This window comes from Octopus sinensis, linkage group LG18 (assembly GCF_006345805.1).
Source record: "Octopus sinensis linkage group LG18, ASM634580v1, whole genome shotgun sequence".
Taxonomy (NCBI): Eukaryota; Metazoa; Mollusca; class Cephalopoda; order Octopoda; family Octopodidae; genus Octopus; species Octopus sinensis.
This window is the reverse complement of record NC_043014.1, coordinates 48,887,657-48,914,644: the sequence shown is the minus strand read 5'-3', so window position 1 is coordinate 48,914,644 and position 26,988 is coordinate 48,887,657. Positions and strand designations below refer to the sequence as shown.

Below are 26,988 nucleotides of genomic sequence, written 5' to 3'. Positions count from 1 at the left end.
ATATTCCTCAAACGTTTGAGTTTAAACCCTGCTACTGCACACACACACACGCACGCACACACACACACACACACACACGCACGCACGCACGCACGCACACACACACACACACACACACACACACACAGATTTCCAAATCTCTGTAAATATCTTTATTAGAAAACTTTGTCACTGAATTGCATTCTGCAAAAGAAGTTACATAAATCCCAGAGAAAAATCACAGACAGACAGAGGCAGACAGAATGACTGAGAGACAAATAAAAAGTTCTACAAAATTGTCGGCTGTTATTATAATGGCGTTGCGTAAAGCGGGAATTCCATCCTACAAAGGTACATAACTCATTCGTTAACTGCCTGTCGCAGTTGTTTCCCCTGCACTGCTAACGGATTCATTTACTTCCTATCCCCAATCTTCACTCACGAATGAAGAATTTTTTTAAAACTTTGCCCGTAATTCTAAAATATCTGATAATTAACAGATATTTATTGTAATGATAAATACAAATGATTAAAGAACGAATCAATTTAATGAATTATTATTATTATTATTATTATAATTATTATTATTGAGTGAGAGAGCAGTTCATGCCATCAAAGTGACACTGGGGTAAAATATACGAAGCCCAATATACCCATCATGACTACCCGTCTGATAAGGGTACACCAGGCACATGCATCACAACCATACAGTATTGTAGAGTCAAAGGTTTTTATTTAAAGTCGCCTAAAAATAGGGAGTGTATTAGTAGGGTCATATCAGTTTGCTGCCAACCCCTCCACAACAGAGCCCTGTGATTTTAGAAAAAAATAAAGGTACAGCATCCGATCCAAAACTTCACTGCACAGCTTGAGAGAGAAAGAGAAAGAGAGATACAGAGACAGATAGACAGAGAGAGTGAGAGAGCAAGAAAGAGAGAGGAGAGAGAGACGGAGTAAGAAAGAGAGAGAGGCGAAAGAGTGAAATAGAGAGAGCACAAGAGAGACAGAGAGGAAGAGAGAGCAAGAGAGGGAGGAAGAGTCAGAAGGGAGAGATAAATAGAGAAAGCACAAGAGAAAGAGAGAAGAGAGAGAGGGAGGGTGGGAAAGAGAGAGAGGAAAGGACGGAGGAAGAGTGGGAGGGAGAAAGAGAGCAAGAGAGGGATGAAGAGACAAAGGAGAGAGAGAAATAGAGAAAGCACAAGAGAAAGAAAGAAGAGAGAGAGGGAGGGTAGGAAAGAGAGAGAGGGGGAGGGATGGAGGGAGAGTGGGAGAGAGAGAGAGAGAGGGAGAAAGGATGAACCTAACTGAAGTTGTCAAACATTTCTTTTTCAGCTTTCCACGATGACATTGCACTGTTGAAACTTGCCCACCCTGTACCTACTCATATCCACCCGAAAATAAAAAGCGTCGGCCTTGCCCACCAGGGCAACAGCCAGTTTCCAGAGAATGGGAAGATGTGTATAATGTCCGGATGGGGCTGTACTGAGAGTGGTGAGCACCTTTGTGTTGTTCAGGCTTGTTTTTGTTTTAAATGTTATTCTCAGCAGTGGTGCCCCAGCATGGCCGCGGCCTTCGGGCTAAAGCATTTTTAAGGATTTAAGGATTTAATATTTTCATCATCATCATCATCATCATTCTCATCATGATTGTAATCACTGTCCTCATGGTTGTTGTTGTTGTTGCTGTGCTTCTCATTGTCATCGTGGTTGTCATCATCTTTCATGGGCCCCCAAGGGTCTTATAAAACCCCAGTTGAGAACTACTGCTATACAGCAACATTATTGGGTCATCCCATAAATAATGTTTTTTTTTCAGTTGCATGAAAATTCGGAAGGGGATGGGATAAACTACCTGCATCAGCTTGCTATAAAAGCAGGTAGTAATTTTACCTTGTCCTCATTCTTAGTGCAAGTTTTGAAGAGTGCAATTCGATTTTAACAGTTATTTTTTCAAAGCTATAATGAAAGTGACCAAAGAGCACATTCAGCATATTTTGCTTTGAGTTCAATAAAGGCAACAATGCAACAGAAAGTGCAAAATACTAATGCAGTATATGAGGATTGGACAATAAGTGTAAGCCAGTGTCACTGATGCTTCCAGAAATTCCAAGCCGGAAACTACAGCCTGGAAGACAAGACTCATCCTGGAAGATCTGTAGAGCTCAATGAAGATGTCCTGCAAATTCTGGTGGAACAAAATCCTATTGTAATTGTTGAGGAACTAGCAGAGAAGCTTGGATTTGGTCATTCAACCATTCATTGACACATGTGTGCCATCGGAAAAGTCAACAAATTGGGTCAGTGGGTTCCTCACAAACTTTCCAAGGCTAATCGCATGCAGAGAGTGAATGTGTTCTCTTCTTTGCAGTTATGTCTCACAAATGAACCTTTTCTTGGACTGAATAGTGACTGGTGATGAGAAATGGGTTCTCTATGGAAATTGTCAAGTGCCAAAGACATTAGGTAGGGAAAGGAGAAACACTGGCAACCCAGGCTAAAGAAGGTCTTCACCCATGTAAGGTGTTGTTATCTGTTTGGTGAGATATGAAAGGTTTATTCCAATTTGAACTTTTAAACCCAAACCAAACAACAACAAAGGAGATCTCCTACGAGCAGCTGAAGTGGCTTAAGTCAGTGCTAGAAGAAAAAAAACAACCATCTTTGGTTTCAAGATGAAAGGTGTTCTTCCATCAGGATAATGCTTGGCCATATACAGCAAAGATGATATTCCAAAGGTTGGTGCTGTTTGAATGGGAAACGATGCCCCACCCACCATATTCCCCAGACATTGCCCCATTTGATTATCACTTATTCCACAATCTTCAAAATCATTTGGACAGAAAAAATATAAATTCTTTACATGAAGTCAGAACGGTTCTGGAGGAGTATTTTTGGTCACGGACAAGTGAATTTTGGAAGAGGGGCCTTGCAAGTCTACCAGATAGGTGGAAGAGCATTGTAGAAAATGAAGGCTATAGTAGAAAACACTTGCCCAAGGTGCCAGGCAGTGGGACTGAACCCAGAACCATGTGCTTTTTAAGCAATCTACTTACCACACAGCCACTCCTGTTGACAAATATTATATCTATATGCTGTTGACTGAACTAATTGATTAAATCTTTAACGATAAAACTGGTTATTTTAATTGTGTGTCGTGTCATCATTTTAGGCGGAACCGTAACCAAGCATGCCCAGGAATTAAAGATGCCGATTATGAGCAATACCGAATGTTCTAAATATTTTGGATTGGTGTCAACAGACAAGATCTGTGCAGGTTTCAATAACAAAGCAAAGGGCATTTGTAGGGTAAGTGAAAAATATTCAGTTTATATTTCATCATCGTCATCATCATCACCATCATCATTATCAACATCATCACCATCATCATTATCGATATCATCACCATCATCATCATCATCATCATCATCATTATCATCATCAGAATTGTCACCATCATCAATAATACCATCTTGATCCCCATCATCATCATCATCGTCATCACCACCAAAACCACCACCACCACCACTACCACTACCACTGCCACAACCACCACTACCACCGTCACCATATCCATCACCACCACCGCCACCACCACTACTTCCACCACCATCATCATCTTCACGTTTACCACCACCACCACCACCGCTGCCATCACCACTACCCTCACCATCATCTTCACCACCATCATTATCATCATCACTATTGTCATCCTTATCAATGACATCATCGTCATCATTCTTGCCATTGTCGTTGTCATCATCATCGTCATCGCCATCATCGTTGTTATCATTATTATCTGCACACCTTTTCCTTATCATCTCAAAAGGTTTCCACCTGTAACCTATTCTTCGACATACCAGACTGTGTCTTATCAACTCTTTGGGACTTCCTGTCAGCCTTATCCTACAATCAACCTGTTTACATCACGACTACCAACATCTCTCCCCGGTTGACACTTGTCTTCACATCCCACCATTCAAACTCCTTTGTGCATTTATTTTCTCTCTATGTCGTGGCTGTTGTATCTGACTTCACACCTGTTGTCTTCCTGTTTGTGCTGAGGCCCTGTCATAGATATATACATACATATGTAATGTATATGTATGTGTGTGTGTGTGTTTGTATAATATGCATATATATATATATATATATATACACACACATATATATATGTATCATCATCCTCATCATCGTTTAACATTCGTTTTCCATGTTGACATGGGTTGGATGGATTGACTGGGGTCTGGGAAGCCAGGAGCCTGCACCAGGCTCCAGTGTGGTCTGGCAATGTTTCTACAGCTGGACGCCCTTCCTAATGCCAACCAGTGGGTACTTTTTTTTGTGCCACCAGCACAGGGGCCAGAGGGGGCTGGCATCGACCATGATTGGATGGTGCTTTTTATGTTCCACTGGCACAGGATCCAGTCAAGGCAGCACTGGCACCGACCAGGCAGTGCTGGCATTGGCCAACATATATATATATACATATTATACAAACACACATATAGGTAGGGGTCTCCAAAACGGTCCCAGAGAGTAGCGTCCCTGTTTTCCTGAGCTAGTTTTCCACCACATTTCTTACAAATTATGGTAGAGGCCTTAGTCTCAGGACCACTCATGTCTAGAAATTGAGGTTAGGGGTAAGCAAGGGCATGCTCCCTGTAGAAAATCCAGCTCCAATAAAGCCTCATGATAGCAAGGGAGAATGGGCACCAGCCAGCCCAAAGGTTGGGGTGGGCTGCACCTGCCTACCTCAGTTGCTATGGCATTGAGGTAGATCCAGCCACCCCTGTTAATGGGGACAAAACCTAGATTTAAAACACTGGATGATGATGATGATATATATATTCGCACCTCTCTGTTAGGAGGCACAAGCACTTACCCACACATGTACCCCAGTGATAGAAGCTTCTGCTGACCAAATTCAATCACAAGGCTTTATTCAGTCCAAGGCTATTGTAGAAGACACTTGCCCAAGGGGCCATGCAGTGGGACTGAACCTGGAACCATGAATTCAAAACCATGGGGGTATGAGGCAAGCTTCCTAACCATACAGCCTTACCTGTGCTGTGTTGTGTGTGTGTGTGTGTGTGTGTGTGTGTGTGTGTGTGTGTGTGTGTGTGTGTGTGTGTGTGTGTGTGTGTGTGTTTGGGTTTATTCATTTTTATTCCAAGATTTTTTTGCCAATAAAGAAAGAGCCAGTTTCTAACCCAGATCCAAGAATCTTTCACTGGAATTTCAAAAAAGTCAGCAAGGCACAGGCATGGCTGTGTGTTAAGTAGCTTGCTTACCAACCTCATGGTTCCGAGTTCAGTCCCACTGCATGGCACCTTTTGGTAAATGTCTGCTACTATAGCCTCAAGCCAACCAAAACCATGTGAGTGGATTTGGTAGATGGAAACTGAAAGAAGCCTGTTGTGTGTATGTGGTGTGTGTGTGTGTGTGTGTTTGTCTGTGTTCGTCCCCCTACCATCGCTCGATAACTGATGTTGGTGTGTTTACATCCCTGTAACTTTGCGGCTCAGCATAAGAGACCTATAGGATAAGTACAAGACTTCCAATGAATAAGTCCTGGGGTTGACTTGTTCGGCCAAAGGTGTTGCTCCAGCCTGGCCGCAGTCAAATGACTGAGACAAATAAAAGAACAAAAGAATATGTTATTTGTGCATGATTGTGCATATATGTGCATTATATGGAGTCAGTGCACGTGCAGTCTTGTATGTTTAGTTTTATGCATGTATTCTCATGCACATAGTTGCATGTCTAGACATGTGCATATATACTTGAATGCTAAACTTCTGGAAAGTTTTACAAATTTTTACAGTTCCATTGATGGCTTGAATCTGTAATCTTTCAATTACCGTTCTTCTATCTGGTTTTGTGGACCCTAATTTCTGCCATAGAAATCATGTGAAATCAGACTGGGGTCTGGTGTGTCCCCTCAGCTTAGCAACCATAGTCAAATTGTCCAACCCATGGCAGCATGGACACTGGATGATGATGATATATACATATATGTATGTATGTGTGTATATCCTTAAATCCTTTAAAATGTTTCAGCCCAAAGGCTGCGGCCATGCTGGGGCGCCACCGTTGAATGAGCTACACTATAATGTGAAACAACCTCTGATACGTGGCACTTGATCAAGGAGGGAGTTCGATGCCGCTGCCCGCATCTGTGTTTCCTGCCAAGAGGTAGGTTCATCTGGGAACCCTGACAAGAAGAGATCCAGTTTAGTTTTAAAGAGACCCACATCCACACCATGCAGGTCTCTCAGGCATTTAGGAAGGATATTGAAGAGCTGTGGTCCTCTGAAACCCAAGCTATATATAGAAATCCAAAACAATAACAAAAAATATGGAGACTGGTACATTTTCAAAGTTTTCTTTAAATTTTAACAGATAATTATACAACAGAATTTGTTACAATGACCGACATATGTTTCTGCTGCACTTGAAATGTGCAATTGAATATGCATCCAGCAACATTCTTCTATGTACCTTCATTCGGGGGTTTTCTACAAACGAACTGAATTTATTTATGCATGCATGGTTAACTTGTGTGTGTATTTATATTTATGCATTTCTGTATTCGACAGGGTGACAGCGGAGGTCCACTGGTTTGTCCGAGCCCCTATGGCTGGATGCAGGTTGGCGTTGCATCATTCACCAGCAAAGACCACCCGGAAAATTCCCCAGGTGTATTCACCCGTGTGTCCCAATACCGAAGCTGGATCGATCGAGTGATGAGATTAAATAGCTGATAACCTGAGGGCCATAACTAAATTTCCAATAAAGTTTACTTTTCTGTTGGTCTTTTATTTTCATCCTTTATATTTTCGTTGTCAATAAATTCACAAAATATACAAAGTAAAAAATTTTTGTAAAAAAGAATTCAGTTGAAAATTTGATGCCATTAAACTTTTGGATTTAGAATCTCAGATTATTTTGGCTTGTGTTTTTGATTTGTAATGATGGTTCTGTCGCATTCTTCAAATGCATTTTATTTTTTACTGCCGCTACTGTTGCTGCCATTGCTACCACCACTACCATCACCGCTGTTGTTGCCGTTACCTCCTCCTCTTCCTCCTCCTCCACCACCACCACCATTACTGTCACTTGGCTAGCAGACTGAAACTTCAAAGTCACTGTCGGCTCTCTTCTTGTACAAGAATAGTCCATATGTACACTACAAAATAGTGGAGGGACATGGCCTAGTGGTTAGAGCAGTGGACTCGCAGTCAACGGATCATGGGTTCGAATCTCGGACCGAACATTGTGTGTGTTTATGAGCAAAACACCTAGCGCTCCAAGCAGCTCTGGCGCCGTCCAAGACTTTGGACCTGGAGATCTCCATTTCCAGCGACTTCGAGGGCCACCTCCCAGTGGTGTCGGGTGTCAACGAAGAGCCCTCAACTACAACAAGACGACCAAAGTTTTTTGTTTTTTTTCAAGGTCTGGGGTCTCCCGCCCCTAAGCCCTAGACCATCACCTAATCACCCTTACCCATCTTGTTGCTTAACAACAACAACAACAACAGCAGCTCCGGCAGAAGGTAATGGCGAACTTCTGATGACTCTTTCGCCACAACTTTCTCTCACTCTTTCCTCCTGCATCAAGCAACTCACCTCTGACAGACAGGTGTCCAATCCAGGTGGGTACCTATATTCCAATGAAACCAGAAAACCGGCCCTTATGAGCCAGGCATGGCTCAAGAAGGAACGAACAACAACAACTCTACAAAATGCATTGAGTAATCCTTCAGTTTTGTGTAAAATTATTTTTATTATAACTCAACATAAAAACAAACAAACATTAATATTAATGTATACATGGTTCTGGGTTCAATCCCACTGTGTGGCAACTTGGGCAAGTGTTCTCTACAATATCCTCAGGTTGACCAAAACCTTTTGAAGGGATTTGGTAGAAAGAAACTAAAAGAAACTTTTCATGTGTCTATATATATATATGTGTGTGTGTATATGTATGTATGTATGTATGTATATATACTTTTTTTTAACTTTTTATCCCCATCTGTCTTGATAGACAATGGGTTGCGCCAAGGGTGGGGCCTACTTTGATGATGTGCAGCGTCTGCTGTGACTGCACAGTCCAATTCTAGAGTGGCAGTCCTTGGTACAGTTGCTGCACACGAACATCGATGGGTACGTGTGGGGTGTTGCTGCAGTTGTCCTCCTCCTGTCCTGCCTGTCCAACCACAGCTGTGCTCTCCTCTCCTCAGCCATGGAAACGCCTTTCCTCACCGTCCGACGCCAGGCAGAGCGGTCAGCAGCTGTTTCCTCCCACGTGTCCACACAGATGTTGGCAGTTCTCAGGTCGCGCTTGCACACGTCCCTGTATCGTAGCTGTGGACGTCCCTTGGGTCGGGATCCCGTGGTGAGTTCGCTGTACAGGATGTCTTTAGGCATGCGACTGTCCTGCATGCGGCAGACATGTCCGAGCCAGCGCAGTCGTCTCTGCACGAGGAGGGCATACATGCTTGGCATATTAGTCTGTTCCAGGATGACTCCGTTTGGTACTTGGTCCTTCCAGGAGATGCCAAGGATCCGTCGAAGACATCGCATGTGGAAGCCGCTGAGGCGGCATTCCTGCCGAGTGTATGTTGTCCAGCTCTCGCTGCCGTAGAGTAGGGTGCTCAGCACGCAGGCTCGGTACACTGCGATCTTGGTGGTTATGTGAGCATGTTGTTTTCCCACATCTCCTGGAGAGCTTAGCCATGGCAGCAGCAGCCTTCCCAATCCGTCTGTTCAGCTCCGGCTCGAGGGACAGGCTGCTGGAGACCGTCGATCCCAGGTAAGTGAACTCGTTCACCACCTGCAAGCTGTGGTCGCCGACACTGATGCTGGGGACCCCTCCGACGTCCTGGCCCATGATCTCTGTCTTTTTCAGGCTGATGGTAAGGCCGAACTCTTGGCAGGCATCCGCCAGGGAGCTGACCAGCCTCTGGAGACCCGGTTGGTTGTGTGATGTTAGGGCGGCATCGTCAGCAAAGAGGATCTCTTTGATCAGCACCTGACGGACTTCGGTCTTAGCTCTGAGGCGCGCAAGATTGAACAATCCACCATCAGCCCTGGTGTGGAGGAACACTCCGTCGTCGGACGTATGTATATATATATATATATATATATATATAAATATATGAAGAATGGAGCTGAACGACGAATTAACAAAATTCCTTTATTTTCGACATATGTTTCGAAGGCTCCATATTCCTAATTGCGAAGGAATAAGGAGTACATTATGCCGCTTTCTCATCAGGAAAAGCAAGGAAATTATGTCAACATCAAGATGCAGAAAAAACTTTTAGATTTTGCTCACACGGAGCCCATAGCGATAACGTAACTTCAACCGTGTTTTTTCTGATGTGAATTTGCTACCCAGGTATCGGTTAATTCGAATTATCCTTAATAAGATAATTCATTCAACTACTCAAATATATATATATATATATATATATATATATATATATATATATATATAATGATGATGACGATATATACATACTTACATATATATATATATATATATATACATACACATACATGTGTCTATGTGTTTCTGTGTTTCTCTCCAACAACTGTTTGAAAACCGGTGTTGGTGTGTTTATGTCCCCTTAGCTTAGTGGTTTGGCAAAAGAGACCAATAGAATAAATACCAGGCTTAAAATAAGCTCTGGGTTCGATTAAGTTGACTAAAATTCCCCAGGATCAGTGCCCCAGCATGGCCACAGTCTAATAACTGAAACAAGTAAAAAATAAAAAATTAAAAGATAAAAAAATATATTTGCATGTGTGTGTGTGTGTGGTTTATAAATGCTTGATTAGTTTTTCCAGAAGGTAAGTCGACCCTTTAAAGACTGCTCAACCAGTTTCTGCTCACGCCTGGCTCCTTTCAAAATGGCTTTGTTCTCCTGCAACCGACGTACCAAGTATGCTAATGTTTCATTAACAGGACCATACGGTAGCGCTTTGTAGATAAGGACATCACTGTCTCCTGGAAGTGGAACAAAAACACTGTCAGTAACAACACATCCTACAATGACACCAATATGTATGTATATATAAGTATGTGTATATGTGTGTGTGTGCTTGAGTGTTAAAACATTGTGACACACTTCATCTCATATTGAAATAATAAAAAAAATTTGAGAAGCTGACAGTCACCGTACAGCTCAAAGTTTAGCAACTAGCATTGCTAAAAATGTATAATAAGAATCTGAGAATATAAGGAATGGAACAGGCGAAGCACAGACTACGATTGTTTCATAGCTAAAGCAATGCTTGTTACATACACTGTAACATATATAGAACCAACTTAGCTAATCTTCAGGTTCTGTTATCTCTAAGTTGTTTACATTGTCACATGGTGATGAACACATGAATAATCAAAATAGCCACAACAGGAATGGGTGAGTTTAAAAAAGAAAAAAAAAACTAAACAAAGACAAAATCAAAATCAAATGACCAATGAAAGCAACAGTTAGTGGGTAGGTTGCCCTGTTTATAGGGTAGATACGACATGTGTTTATACGGTAGATGTCATTAAGTGGAAATAGAAGGATGCTAGATAGATAGGAAGGGGAAGTGGAGAGGATTAGTGATAAGATTCCTTTACATTAAGACATCATGGTGATAGTACGAGATAACCGATAGGATAAAAATCCTAGATAGCTAATTTAGATAAATTATTCTTACTCACTAAGAAATCAGTAAAAGGTCAACCAGGGAATAATAAAAGCTACCTATAGAATTTACATGAGAAAAAAAATACAAATATATAAAGATATAAAGTGTAAATAAACAAAGAGGAGGAAAAATGATGAAAAGAAAAAACAAAAAGATGAGGCAATAATGTTTTCAAAAAATGTTATTTTATAAATATGTGTAAAATATATATATATACATATATATAGATATATATATATATGAATATATATGTATATGAATATGAATGTATATGAATATATGAATGTATATATGAATGTATATGAATGTATATGAATATATATATGAATATATATATATATGAATATGAATGTATATGAATATATGAATGTATATATGAATGTATATGAATATATATATGAATATATATGTATATGAATATGAATGTATATGAATATATGAATGTATATATGAATGTATATGAATATATATATGAATATATATGTATATGAATGCGAAAATGGAGTGTGGGCAAACAGAATATCTGGAAACTGCAAACCACATAAAAATTTTTTATAAGCAGTACATTTAAAAAACATATATATAAGTGTATATGTCTACACACATGCATACATACACACACAGCAAAAAATACATATTTTCAGACATACATATATACATGCATGTACGCATGCACACACACATGCACACACACACACATACACACACACATACACACATGTATATATATGTATATATACACAAATATATATGCATGTATATATATATATATATATATATATACACACACACACACACATACATACATATATGCATAAACACATGCACATACAATGTTAGCTACGATACCTTTATTTTAAGACCCTACATGGAATCTTACCTAAAGTAAATGATATATGGTCACCCATTCCAAAGATCTGGGCGAAAAATACCGTTCCATTCCTTCTATCAACACCATGTTCTTCTACTCTGGAACAAGAGGAAAATATCAATGGAAATAATATATTCTACAATATAAATCTGCTATATGAAATTGAGGTAAAATTAAATTAATACAGCAATCTATGTATCATACTTAATGTATACACAAACAGTCAATAGGCCAGTTATTTATGGGCAAGGTGTATTAAGACACATTAAATATTAGACTGAGATGAACATTTGCCTCAACAGCAGCCAATGATAATGCCAGATGCATTTCATTTTTTGGGGGCCTTGTCAATGGTGTGTACTCATAGCCAGCAATATTCTCAGGCAACAATTCATCACCTCCAATATTGGAAACAGTTAGTAAAACATCCACTGATGTTGCAAATAGCCACTGAGCTGAATAAAAATCTGGTGTATACAATTGAGGCAGTATTAACTTAAAATAGTTGTCTATATATTGTACATAATATATACACGCTGAGATAACATCTCTTGTAGAGGGTATTTATTGTGCTTTTAACACAGCACATCCCTAAGAGATGTTATCTCAAGGTATATACTGCAGTAACTGGCCTATGAATAGTGTATACATACATTAAAGATGATATATAGGTGACTGCAGTATATATTTTGATTGATTGCTTGTTACCAGACACAAAAAATTTGTTTGAAATTACCTGAGATAATTGGATGAAGAATATCTCTCTTGGAATGAAGGAATATATATATATACTGGGTCAATGTAATCAACGAGCCCCCATTGCCAAATTTCAAAATAATAGGAAGGGTATTAAACTAGACAAGGAATCAAGTCTATTAGTCATGTGGTTGTTTAACCTAATTAGATTAACCTGAATACTTTAACCGAATTAGATTTTATTAATTTATATACTAAATTATAATCCTCATGCGCAACTGCCAACTCTTGGAGCATGGCTAACATAATGTTGAAAATATGATTTTTGGAAATGGTGAATTTACAACAAGAGTTTTTAAAATTGTAAATGGAAGAAAAAAAACTGCTTATAACCCCTTTCTGGGATTCTAAGACTGATGGGAAATAGAGAGGGATAAAGATGGTACACTGTCTTCAGACTCAAGCCACAACCTATGATTTTAAGTGATGAAAAACATGTTAGAGAGTGAAGTCTTTGAGATAGAAATAGATGAAATGGTCACTATTGGAAGGCATTTGATTGTTTCACCATCTTAAGAAAATGAAGGATATTTTGGCTATCGAAGTTTTTGATAGTCTGTATCTGAATAAAAACCAGGTTGGTCAGAGAACTTGAATGACTTTGGTCATAGCTCTGTCAGATCAAGACTGATCACAACAGTTCTTTTATTGGCTTGATCTTGAGGAAGATGCCATATTTGTGACCCATTATAGGTCCTCTGAGACCAGGGAGAGCAATGTGATTACTGTTCTTTTTCATAAGGCAGTGAAATGACAGAATCGTTGGCATGCCAAGCAAATGGCCCGGGAAGGAATCCCACTGGGAAGAAATTCTGGTTGGAGAAAGGGACTGGGTGTGGGAGTTAATATGGGACCAAAGAAGGGAGGGATGACAATACAGGTGATGAGAGGAAGGAACTCAGGAATGCTTGAATGAAGAAGATGTAGGCTCAACTAGTTCCATGGAACAGGGACCACTGTAGTAATGGTAGAAGCAACAGAAAGAGGAGACACAGTATGTCTTTAGAGAAAAGGGTCAGAGGATGTTGGGGAGTGACTTCATGTCTGTGAGTCAGGCGGTCTTTCTTTGGATTGGGTCTAGAATGTCTGTGAGTAACAACAGGAAAGTTCCAGATATGGGAATTTTATTCCACTATTGGTTTGGCATGTCTGTGAATTTAGCAACAGCACGGTTCCAGATGTAGGAACTGTAGAAAACAACAAGAGCAGCAGTAATAGCAAGAATTACCACCACCATCACCATCACAACCACCACAACTACCGTCACTGCCGCCATCACCGTCGCCGCCGCCACCACCACCGTCGCCGCCGCCGCCACCACCGTTGCCACTGCCGCCACCACCACCATCACCATCACAACCACCACAACTACCGCCACTGCCGCCACCACCGTCGCCGCCGCCACCACCACCGTCGCCACCGCCACCACCACCGTCGCCGCCACCACCACAACCACCACCATGACAACAACAACTACAACAACAGCAACAGCAGCAGCAGCAGCAACAAAAACAACAACAGTAACATTCAGAACAACAAATCAAACAACAAAATCAACAGTTACAACAACAACAACAACAGCAACAACAACCATGTATAAAATAAAAAAACCCTACTTTTTATATAATTTCTTGATACTTTCCTCGTTGTGTGTTGCAATCATCATTCGATAATTTTGTGGATATTTCGCTATCTTTTTCAACATCTTCTCCACATTAGTTTCATATCTCCAACATGTTTCCTTATATGTGTCATTGACCGGGTCGGCATAGCCCTGTTTTAGGGCTCGAGCCCTTTCAAGGTCCATGTATGCCCCTCGCACAACCTTGGCTCCTAATTTCACTCCATGTTTCAGAACAAAATTTAAATCTTGTTCCAAGTTATCAGTTGATCCCTAAAAATCGAGAAATATTTAAAATAATTCTTGCTTTGAATAATTTAGAGGGTAGGGGCAGAGCCAAGAAATTAGGGGACAAGTGTTATTTTCAAAACATCTAACTGTAAAGCAAATGCTTTGATGCCAAAGTCATTTGACCCATGCTTACTCTTTACTCTTTACTCTTTTACTTGTTTCAGTCATTTGACTGCGGCCATGCTGGAGCACCGCCTTTAGTCGAGCAACTCGACCCCGGGACTTATTCTTTTTGTAAGCCCAGTACTTATTCTATCGGTCTCTTTTTGCCGAACCGCTAAGTGACGGGGACGTAAACACACCAGCATCGGTTGTCAAGCAATGCTAGGGGAACAAACACAGACACACAAACACACACACATACATATATATACATATATACGACGGGCTTCTTTCAGTTTCCGTCTACCAAATCCACTCACAAGGCATTGGTCGGCCCGGGGCTATAGCAGAAGACACTTGCCCAAGATGCCACGCAGTGGGACTGAACCCGGAACCATGTGGTTGGTTAGCAAGCTACTTACCACACGGCCACTCCTGCGCCTATTGGAAAAACAGATAAATCATATGAAGGAAGGAAAGAATAACTGAATGAACGAAAGAGTCCATACCTTGAGATAGCTTTGGTAGGTGAAGAATATCAATGGTTTGGAATGATTATAATTGAGCATCATGGCAAGGGTGAGAATATTAAGACCAGGATTGACATAGGTGTGTTCAGCATCAAACATGAAGATCACATCTTTCTCAACAGCATACTGTGAAGAAAAGAAAAACAGAGAAACAAACAAATCTAGATTTGACCATAGAGATCTTATGTCTTTTAATTATTTCAGTAATTGGACCGTGGACATGCTGGAGCACTGCCTTGTGAAGGGTTGATCAACCTAGGACCTATTTTTTTAGGCCTCATATTCTATAAGTATCTTTTTGTTAAATTGCTAAGTTACAAGAATGTAAACAAACCACCACCAGTTGTCAAGAGGTGATGGGGGACAAACACAGACAGAGACAGACAGACACACACACACATTTATTCCTTGATGTGTTCCACCCCAAAAGCTATGGCCATGCTGGAGAACTACCATTTCCATCAGCTTTACAATGGCCATTCTTAAGTGGTTGGCTTTTGATGAATGAAGGAATTTGACATGCTGCCCCCATTTGAGTTTCTTGCTGTGATAGAGACTCATCTGGGATCTTGGACAGTAGGAAGTCAATGCTCTTTTTGACAATGTCTACTCTCTTTTCCATATAGATCCCTCAGGTTTTTTGACAGGATATTAAACAGCTGTGGGCCCTTGGAATCTGAGCTATTGCAGTACCTGATCCTTACTGTAGACAGAGTGGTTGGGACTTTTAACACAAGGCAGTGTCTATGGGGTTAGCATATCATTTGATGCAAAAGTTTGGTACCAGGATCTTTCACACACACACACATATATCATCATCATCCTCGTTTAACGTCCATTTTTCATGCTAGCATGGGTTGGATGGTTTGACCGGGGTCTGGGAAGCCAGGAGGCTGCACCAGGCTCCAATCCAATCTGGCAGTGTTTCTACAGCTGGATGCCCTTCCTAACACCAACCACTCCGTGAGTGTAGTGGGTGCTCTTTACATGCCACCGGCACATAAGTTAAGGGTACATATGTCTGTGGAGTGCTCGGCCATTTGCATGTTAATTTCACAAGCAGGCTGTTCCACTGATTGGATCAACTGGAACCCTCGTCGTGGTAACTGACAGAGTGCCAAAGGTATATATATATAGAAAACAGAGTCAGTTTTATCAGTTCAAGGGTTAAACAGCAACAACATAATAGATAATAAATATATAAATATGTGAAAAAACCAGAGCTTACCTCCCCAATTCTCCGTAATTTGTACAAAGCTTCCTGCAATTCTTCAAGTTGTGCAGTGTTGAGTCCATCTATTTTCAACTAAATCAATAAAAATATTTTTAAAAAATCGATTTTTAACCCAAGAAGACAGGAAATTGTGTTGAACAATAACATTACATGACAATGCCTGCCCTGTGTTCCTGGTGCATTTAGGAACTGTGAGTGAAGATAGAGACTAAAGGTTGAAGGAGATTGAAACGGAATGTCTTGTGGAGCTTCTACACAAAGTTTGCCTCTTGGGGATGGGAAAGATTATTAGGAGGGCTTTAAGCTCCTGAAAGACTATTGAAAGCTTGTGGATGCTGAAGGTTGCAGGTAGTAACCCACTACTCACATAAATCCTACCAGAAATAAGAATGAACCTGAGTCAAAACAACACCATCATCATCATCAATAATAATAATAATAATAATAATAATAATAATAATAACTAGGTAACTAGAATGTGGAACCTGAAAACAGAAACAATTCCTATCATAGTAGGTGCATTAGGCATGATAAAAAAATATTCAGACAAATACATAACAAAAACACCAGGACTTACAAACACATATAACATACAGAAAATTGCACTACTAGGCAATGCACACATCCTACGCAGAACACTTTCCATACAATAACCATCAGAGCATCACAACAAATCACAGCACATACCCAAGGCACACAGAGCTGCGCTCGGTAGTGAAGTGAAAGCACGCTATAAAAATAAAACTACTGAATAATAATAATAATAATAATAAATGCCCTGATGCAGTACCAGGCAGTGGCTCTCGTGGCTTCTGATCTTAACTGATTAGAAGTGTTATCATGTACATTGTTTTGTCTTGGTATAAAAGATGGGCTACAGCAAATATTCTGCTCAATACCACAGAATATTTGCTTGTCTTGGCCTTAACCAGTTGAGCATGTCCCTTAGTGGCTGACAATATGTGCATCTCTGACCACGAGCAAAAGTAGTGGGAGAGCAACATAGCCATGTGTTGAAAGGAATACTTAGAGGTTTGGATAACTGACCATCCAACATCCTTAAACAATCCTCATTCAGGGACCTTTTGAGTGGGATGGGCTACTTGACCAGAAGAAAATTCTAACTGGGCCCCACCTGCAAGGTCATGTGCTGTTTATTTTGATATGAGGTGACCATGTTACGCACTTATGGTTGTGATGCATGTACCTAGTATACTCTTATTAGACGGGTAGTCATGATGGGTATACTGGGCTTCGTATATTTTACCCCAATGTCACTTTGATGGCCTGCACTGCTCTCTCACTCTACAACAACAACAACACAACAACAACAACAACAATAATGATAATAATGATGAATGATGGTCAACTTACTTTTTGTCCAGTTTTCATACATTCTGCTATATGCATCAGAACTTCTGGATGTTCTGTTGGTTTAGGAAATAGATTGGATATGGTCACCTAGGAAGAAGTTTGAAAAAGTGTTTGTGCCAGAAAAGATAAAAGATAAAATATCTGAGGAAGCGAAGGGAGATGGCCATGAATGGAAAACCTCTGTTTAGAGGTCTGTATGACTAAGGGTAAACCTGGAGCTAAATGCTAAATGACAACGGCAATAGGAAGGACAGTCACATTGGATATAGTAGTCCGGGATACACTGTGACAGAATAAGTCAGGCACAAGTGGAGTGACTTTGATTATAAAAGTCTGCTTGATTAGGGCAGATCTATGGCTAAATAGTTATGTCCAGTTGTTTAAGAGATCCTCAATGCAGTCACTCCATTTGCTAGTAATAGTAACCAAAGAGTCTGAAAATCTAAGACACATTAAATGATATATTCCTAGATACATAATGTGTGTGCATATGAAGTGCGGAGACTGGGTAACCACATCTGGGATGCTTTGTACCTGTAGTCTATATACTCTTTCAGGACCAACCTTGGGCTAAATAACAAAAACAACAACAGCAGCAACATACATCAGTGATGTTAGTTGTGTACTTACCAATATGTCTGTTGGCATTAAAGCAGTCACTTTGGCATGGGTCATAGGAAATTCTTTGTCCAATTCATAGACGAGGTCGATGGCATCCATCATTATTTTAAAGTTTTTCTCATACCAGTTATGTCTCTCCCTAATTGGAGTCAATATTGGTAAAGTTACAGTCAAATATACAAAGTAGAGTTCAAATCCCACCTTGATTAATGTTGCCCCCTTTTTTTTTATCTTTCCCAAGGGTCAATAAAATAAAGTACCAGTAAAATTCTTGGGTAGAGTTAATTTTCCTGTAAACTATCATAATTGTGGATGAAATTATAAGAGAAGATTTTGGCTAACTTTATCTTTCATCTTCCCCAGATTCATTAAAGAATTTGGTTGTTCGGAAAGTTTGTGCCGATTTACAGTAGCTTATCTTTCAACTTATTTTTAGATGATGGTTGAGTCCATAAAATAGGATCTGACTACACCTACATTTAGAGCACAGTAAAAATTTCAATTCCTTGGATGACGTAAAAAGACACCTTGGTGAATTCTTTGCCAGGAAACTACCTCAATTCTGGGAAGAGGGTATTTTCAAGTTAAAGGAAAGATGGAGATGCATTGTGCAACAAAATGGTTCATATTTGGTTGATTAAAAATGTAATAAAGTATTTATTGACCTTTTTCTTTCCTTTAAAAATGGCACGAACTTTCCAGACAACCCAATACCATTGAAATAATGATTTTCTATTATGATATCTCCTTATGGTACTTAGTGAAATAAGGAATACATTGACGTATTTATTGTGAATGGATGTGAATGGAATTACAAGAGGAGACAAAGACTTTCGTTCTTCTGGAGTTGATAAAATGAAATGCCAGTCATAGAGACTGATTGAGTTTGATCAGTGGCTTGCAACAGGTGTATATATGACATTAAGGGGTCCAAATAAAATTTCGTTGTTAAAGTTTATGTGCAACAAATTGGTTAAAGACCCCCCTTCAATCATGAACAACCATGGAATTACACCTAGAAAGTTCCCCTCCGAGGCACAAGTCCGGGCAAGGTTGTTTATGGAAGACCAGCAGTTGCTCATGCATACCAACCTCCCCTCTCCACACCACTGATGTTATCCAAGAGAAAGGCAAAGGGGCCGACACAGTTTGGCACCAGTGATGTCACAACTCATTTCTACAGCTGAATGAACTGGAGCTACATGAAAATAAAGTGTCTTGCTGAAGAACACAACACACAACCCAGTCTGGGATTTGAACTCACTACCTCATGATTCTGAGCCCAACACTCTAACCACTGAGCCATGCACCTTCACATTCCCAATAAATTGGTAATTCTTCCACAATGCACGGAATATTTTAACAGTTTTGTAATACAATTTCTTATAATATTTTATTATAAAATTACAAAAGGATTTTTTAAAACAGAATAGTTACAAGGGCCCACAGCAAAATAGACTGATAGAATAAGAACCAGGCTTCAAAAAAAATAAGTAGTGGGGGTCAGTTTTTTATCTAAAAAATTCTTCAAGTCAGTGTCCCAGCATGGCCAGACTGAAACAAGTAAAAGATAAAAGATACTTTTGACCACTGCTATTTTGGACAGTGGAATTAGATAAACTTAACTAAGAATGGAACTTGTGAAGGAGAAGGAAGAGAGAGAACAAAGGGAAGGAGGAAGAAGAGAAGGAGATAGAAGAAATCAATTTATTAGCAAACCCAGCATTATCATCAGCATCTTGTTCCATTGGCATTCCAAGTAAAGAACCGATTCCTGCAGCTTTCAGAGATGTTGTGGTTTTCTCAATCTCAGGTCTAGTTTCTCCAGCCACAAACTGACCATATAAAGTTGGTTTTAGAATTACACTCATTAATCTTTCTCCCAAGATTCTTTCTCCCGTACGAAGAAGCTGAAAATAGAATTAATATGTTTTTCCATCAATTCTTTATCAGTTACCATCTTTCTTGTCGGTTACCGTATTCTTTATAAGTTATCATAGGTTAAACTTTACCGCTAAACATCCATCTTCAACAGATTCAATTACAAGGATTTGTCATCCATCAGGGGTCACCTAAAACACACCACACCAAAGGAAATTCTGGAGAATCTCCAAAACAAAGAAGAACCTAGAATCATTTGGATTCATTTATTTTATTTTGTAATCAGGGAAATTTAATGTTATTAGATCTATATTAGAAAGGGATTTGCTGTGAAGAGCAACAGTTTTTCATTTCTCATCGACGCTTACAATCTTTGGCAAAATACATCAGCAAAGAATATATTCATACATACATACACACATACATGCTTACATACATATATGCATGCATACATACATACATACATCCATGCATACATACATACATACATACATACTCACATACATAGGCATATATGCACTATGTATGGATGGATGTATTTATGTATATATGTGTGCGTATTTATAGCAGACTTCGTTGGTGCTGGTACCACATGGTAAGCACCCAATCTGCTCTGTAAACTGCTTGGCATTAGGAAGGGCATCTGGCCATAAAAACCATGTTAAAGCAGACCTCACCAGTACTGATGCCATGTGAAAAGTTAGCCAGTCCACTCTGTAAACTGGCTGGCATTGGGAAGGGCAGCCAACCTGGGGCTATGCAAGTGTAATAAGAATATATTATATTAATAAGAAAAGGATTTACAAACCCAGCCACTCTTCGAGACCAACAAATCACTGGAGCACAAACCAAATATTAGATAAGACCTTAACAATTCTCTGAAAGATTTCTTTTTGAAAATATCCACATGCTCATCAAAATTCAAATTGTCTGTCTTCACATCTTGTTCTGTGACGTTGATGACACTCTGCTGTTTATTGACGGTAGAAATGCTTAAGTAATGGACAGAGAACCAATTATTGCTGACGATTTGACGGTTTTTGACTGGCTTTATGAAGCAGTAGTTGCATTTCATGGAATAATGGAGAACTTGAGGAAAGAAACGGAGAGAGAGGAAAAAGAACAAAGTTAATTAAGGACATAAATAATAATGATTATTGGGTGTATAATTCTTCTATGTATAGATTGCTTGGTGTATATATTATTGGGTGTAAATATTGTTGGGTATATATTGTTGAGTGTATATATTCTTTCCTACTCTAGACACAAGGCCCAAAATTTTGGGGGAGGGGACAATCAATTAGATCGATCTCAGTACACAACTGGTACTTAATATATCGACCCCGAAAGGATGAAAAGCAAAGTCAACCTCAACAGAATTTGAACTCAAAATGTAAAGACTGCCGAAATACCGCTAAGCATTTCACCCAGCATGCTAATATTTCTGCCAGTTTGCCGCCTTATTGAGTGTATATATTATTAGGTGTATATATTGTTGGGTGTTTAAATCATTAGAAATATATATTATTGGGTGTAAAAATTCCAGTGTATATAAATTTTTGGTGTATATTGTTGGGTGTGTATATTGTTGGATGTCTATATTATTGGGTGTATATGTAGCTGAATGTATTTATTGTTGGTTGTATGTATTATTGGCTGTGTATATAGGGTATATACATATATATATATATATATATATATATATATATATAAAGGAGAGATTCTGTTTGCTTGTCTGTTTCTCCCACAAAACATAAGTGAGACACCATCTCCTTCATAAGCATGGCTGTTTTGTCCACTTTCACTCTTTAACTATGGTGATGATAATGATGATGATGGTGTGACCAGAGCTAAAGTGCCAAAATTCAATGTCTCTGTCTCTCTCCCTCTCTGTCTCTCTCCCTCTCTGTCTCTCTCCCTCTCTTTCTTTCTAATGACTGTCACAAGTAAAAAAAAAACAAAAAAAACATTGTGTGGTCAATACGTCCAACCCAACTAAGAACAGAAAAATAATCCAGAATTCTTGTGCAGTATCCAGTCTATCCCAAAATCTAATCAGTTCATGCCAGTCAGGAACTGACTCGACTAAACAGGAGGCAGGGTGACAATGGTCTAACCTCATAACCACTAGACTGCACTGTATAACCTCAAAAACTGTTGTAATGTCATTGGTCAAGCCCTGTAGACCACAATGTCTATATTGGTCTTATCTCAAAGAGGACATTGGCGTCAGTAGTCAGACCACTGACTTATCTTTTAATTAAAATAATCATATTTCACACAAAAACAGGGCAGCCACTATTTTATCTTTGGATTTGCATAATTATATTGTAAAGTAAACATTGTAATCATTAACTTGTCTTTTAATTAAAATAATTATCTCCTGTGACCTAAGATTCAGTTTTGTCCATTGCACATTCTTCCTCTTATTCATCAATGACCTTTTAACCCAGCCACATGCAGGTGGTACCACCCTTCGCTTCTCCTTAACTGTACTCTCTCCTCACCTTACTCAACTATATTATTATGAAGTGAAGCCCAAATGTTCAGGTGAGTCCGGATGTTCAGGTGAGCCCAGGTGTTTAGGTGTGCCCAGGTGTTCATGTGATCTCAGATGTTCAGGTGAGCCCAGGTATTCAGGTAAGCCCAGATATTCAAGTGAGCCAAATGTTTAGGTGAGCCCAGATGTTCTGGTGAGCCCAGATATTCAGGTGAGCTCTGATGTTCAGATAATCCTGGAATGAAATAGTGCACCCACACCTGGGACAGTGGGGCTGCTAAGCAGAAAGAGACCCTCAACAGAGTACAACACACACCTCTGAGATGGTACTGATGTTACACAAACAGACATCTCAAACCCACAATGGAGTACTGACTTCTAACTCCAGGATGGTGCTACTCACAGCCAAATTAAGACCCATAGATGCTCTAAGTACTTAAAAGATTTTGGCGCCCCCATATATATGCAATTCAAAATACAAACAATTATAAACAAAAAAATAAATTTTCATTTTTCAAATTAAACAAAACTAACAGTAAGATGGAAAATATAATTTATTTTTGTATACTTCCACTTTAAATATATTTAAAACTAGCTTAAAAGCTACTCTTAACCCTAACCCTATTATTGCTCCAAAATTTGGGATCTTGTTACACATACAGACATCTTAATGTATATCCCCATCCCCAACACCACTGCAAATGTCACCTGTCTTGTTACCATGAGGTCAATAATTAACACACTATAGCTTTTCTCACCCTCTTCTACCTTCTCTACTTGTGATCTCTAATCCTCAAGCTACCTCCACTCAGGCCACCCAACCCATTTGCTTCTCCTCCTATCATTACTCATACTATATTTATCCTCTCCCTCCAGGCCTTACACTGATCCCTTCCCCCCCCCATCCAAACTCCCTCCCTATGATCACCAAACCTACAGACCATTCCCTCTCTATTCTCCTTGAAGACATAAATTTCTATTTATTTAAGAACATCAACTACATTCCTTTCATAGGTTTTTTAGGGCCTATAAAGACCAGGGGCCTTATTCCCTCCTTCAGATCAAGCCGTAAAAAATGAAAGGATTTCTAAATCATTAAATACTAAGACACAGCTACTGAAAATTTTTGATATTTAAATTTTAAAATAAAAACAACACAACATTAAAATCAGGTAAAAACAAACTCTAAAATAGATTTCTTACATTAGAAAAATAAATTACAATTATATGTTGGGAAGAGGAAAATGTGATTGTGTGATGTTTATGCCTCTCTCAAACCTAGACCATGTATCTGTAATTCAGGGAACCCAATTTTGTTACACAGTGTCTTGTTGATTCTGACAGGAAAGTATGTTAAGAGAGATGTGTCTCTGGAATACTCAGCCACTAAACTTATAATACAATCAGTAGGTAATTGAACGACTGAAATCCCTGTTTGTAGAAAACAACAACAACAAAAATCTTTTGATTGAAAGGAAATTGCAACAAACAGCAAACAAAAAATAAAAGTTAGACAACATAAAAAATATATAAAAGAGTAACTATGAAGGAAAATTGAACTAATAGGTGCAAGCTTCCCAACTATATGGTTCCAGGTTCAGTCCCACTACATGGTATGTTGGACAAGTGTCTTCTGCTATAGCCTCAGGCTAACCAAAGTCTTGTGAGTAGATTTGGTTGATGGAAACTGAAAGAAGCCCATCGTATATTTATTTATTTGTGTGTGTGTGTGGTGTGTGTGTGTGTGTGTGTCTTTGTGTCTGTGCTTGACCCCACCATTGCTTGATAACCAATGTTGGTATGTTTACATCCCCATAATAAAAGAGATGGACAAAAAACTATGTACTAGGGTCAATTCGTTTGACTAAAAATTCTTCAAGGTGATGCTCCAGCAAGGCTACAGCCTAATGTCTGAAGCAAGTAAAAAAAAATAGTAATTAAAAAAGGATTCATTAATTACAATTATAAACATTCCAGGTGTTTGTTTGCTTGAGGTATTTGATAAATCTCATTTGCATTATCTTCTTCGTGTTCCTGACTTGAAAGGAAAAAGAGAAATAGAATCTCTTGAATTATCTTATGAGGCTGGACTAGAGTTAAAGGAGGGCAGAAAGAAAATTATTGGGTGTTAACAGTTTTATCTTAAGAGATGGACAAACTGAGCAGTCTCCTAGGAGCCACACATGTTTAGGGGCCCAGTTCTAATCGATATATGCTGTTGTTGTTAAGCAACAAGACGGGTAAGGGTGATTAGGTGATGATCTAGGGCTTAGGGGCGGGAGACCCCAGACCTTGGAAAAAAAAAAAAATTTGGTCGTCTTGTTGTAGTTGAGGGCTCTTCGTTGACGCCCGACACCACTGGGAGGTGACTCTCGAAGTCGCTGGAAATGGAGATCTCCAGGTCCAAATTCTTGAACAGCATATGCATGCTGTGGTTTGCTGTCAATAAGTAAATATAGGTCCAGTGCATTGATTTTCTCAGGGTACTATAATGTTACTAAGCAGCCCTGAGTGTTAGCTCAGGGATATGATACTAAAGACCCAGTTTTCAGCAATACAATAGCAGTAAATAAATATAATAAAGGATTTACTGCTTACCTCTGAAAGGGATATTTGTAAAGGCCATCTTGCTTCTGGTGTTGTTTTGCAGGCAATGCTAGCTGTTAGATATCTTTAAACCGTAAATATATTCATAAACATGAAATTTCTTTATGTCTAAACTGTCAGTTGTAGAATCACTAAAGTGGTGAACAAAATGTCATATGATAATCAGTCATGGTTCAGTAGATTCTGAGTTCAGATTCCAGCAGGATCAACTTTGACTTACATCCTTCTGGGGTCAGTAAAATATATGCTCTCATCATGTGAATATATTAGAGATGGACCTAAGTTGATTAATATTGTGTGAAATACAGGTATATGTACTACACGTATGTATATGTACTACATGAATGTATATGTACTACATGAATGTATATGTTCTACATGTATGTATATGTTCTACATGTATGTATATGTACTACATGAATGTATATGTTCTACATGTATGTATATGTACTACATGTATGTATATGTACTACATCAATGTATATGTTCTACATGTATGTATATATATCTACATCTGTACAATCTGCATCTGCTTATATGTATTGCACTATCTACATGTATGTACATGTATGCAGTGCATGCATTAGAAAATCTCTGTTCAAGATAGAAGCAGTATACGAGCCAAAAAGCATTACTTGCAGTAACTTTAATGTGACTGTCCTCTAAAAGATGACACTGCCATTTTAACGCCAGGAAGACAGCTCCTCCAGCTGGTTTATTTCATGCACTTCTTGCATCTGATATTTATTGCAAGTGGGAGATAACTCCTGCCACCCTAGCTTCAAGACCACAACAGCACTTGGTTTTGATCTGTATTGGATCTCCTCAGTGGTAGGTACTTTTTGCCAGGCATGACACCAGTTTAGCCTCGCTTGCAATATATAGAAAGCACAGTGTCATACAATCACTGGCCTCATAACTAGGAAAGTAGTCTGTTAGAAAATCTCTGTTCGATATAGAAGCAGTATATGAACCAAAAAGTCTTGCTTATGGCCTCTTTGGGGGTTAAATGGCAGTATTGTCGTCTCATAGTGGACAGCCACATTAAAGTGGCCATAAGCAATACTATGAAGCGTGTCTTGTAGCAGAAACAGCTGCAAGCCAATGAAGTTTATTGCACAATTCCTGTTCCTGTGTCATTTATTTAAACCCTTATTATGTTCTGTATTCACCTTATACTGTGTTCTAAGTCATATGCATACCAGGCTATTAGCATTCCTGTGCTTTAGTGAAATCTTAATATATATATATATATATATATATATATATATATATATAATATATATATATATATATAAATTCTATAATTATAAGCATAATTATGATTAGTGTTCAGCAAAATTTGCTTCACCACATACTGAAATTTAGAAATAGCAGTTAAATACTATTCCACTACCATAAGATATTGCCCAGACAGCAATAGTCTAACTCACACAGGTAACTCACTTACTCCCATCTTCAATATAGTATTTCAATTTTAAATTTATGCTTATAATTATAGAATTTTTGTATAAGGTTACTGATAATGGTTCTTTTAACATACTGAACTACTTAGTAAAATTATTAATTATTAATTGATTAATTAATTTTACCCATTATTACTCTTCTTCTTCTTCTTCTTCTTCAAATCAGACTGGAGTCTGGTGCAGCCCCTTAACTTACCAACCATGGTCAAATCGTCCAACCCATGACAGCATGGACAATGGACATTAAATGATGATGATGATAATGATGGTGATGATGATGGTGATGATGATGGTGATGATGATATAAATCCAAAACAATTATAATGAATACAGAGACTGGTATATTTTCAAATTTTTCTTTTAATTTTAACAGTTAATTATACAGCATAATTGGTTAAAATGGCCGACATGCATTTCTGTTGCACTTGGAATATGTAGCTGCACATGCAA

At 38.9% G+C, this 26,988-nt stretch overlaps 2 protein-coding genes across 4 annotated transcripts in view; one reads left to right on the top strand and one right to left on the bottom strand.

The window, feature by feature from the left end:
• LOC115221720 (trypsin-like) overlaps positions 1–26,988 on the top strand; it is a 54,032-nt gene that overhangs the window by 25,781 nt on the left and 1,263 nt on the right. The window contains exons 6-8 of one of the 2 annotated variants that reach the window (XM_036511027.1): positions 1,312–1,470; positions 3,148–3,284; positions 6,578–6,598. In XM_036511027.1, coding sequence (XP_036366920.1) covers positions 1,312–1,470; positions 3,148–3,284; positions 6,578–6,598 — 317 coding nt within the window. Of the gene's footprint in view, positions 1–1,311; positions 1,471–3,147; positions 3,285–6,577; positions 6,915–26,988 lie in introns of those variants that run through there. The other variant, XM_029791931.2, reaches the window with a different exon arrangement.
• LOC115221635 (hydroxyproline dehydrogenase-like) lies at positions 5,070–25,218 on the bottom strand. Of its 2 annotated transcripts, XM_036511026.1 has the most exons (11): positions 25,064–25,218; positions 20,774–21,054; positions 19,804–19,994; positions 18,094–18,223; positions 17,464–17,550; positions 16,084–16,161; positions 14,835–14,981; positions 13,928–14,205; positions 11,565–11,653; positions 9,789–9,992; positions 5,070–5,124 (listed from the first exon to the last, which is right to left on the bottom strand). In XM_036511026.1, the coding sequence occupies exons 1-10, from the start codon at positions 25,089–25,091 to the stop codon at positions 9,820–9,822; spliced, it is 1,482 nt and encodes a 493-aa protein (XP_036366919.1). In that variant the 5' UTR covers positions 25,092–25,218; the 3' UTR covers positions 5,070–5,124; positions 9,789–9,819. The 2 variants fall into 2 exon arrangements, with proteins under 2 accessions (XP_036366919.1, XP_029647695.1); XM_029791835.2 differs by lacking the exon at positions 5,070–5,124 and having other exon boundaries at positions 9,563–9,992; positions 25,064–25,208.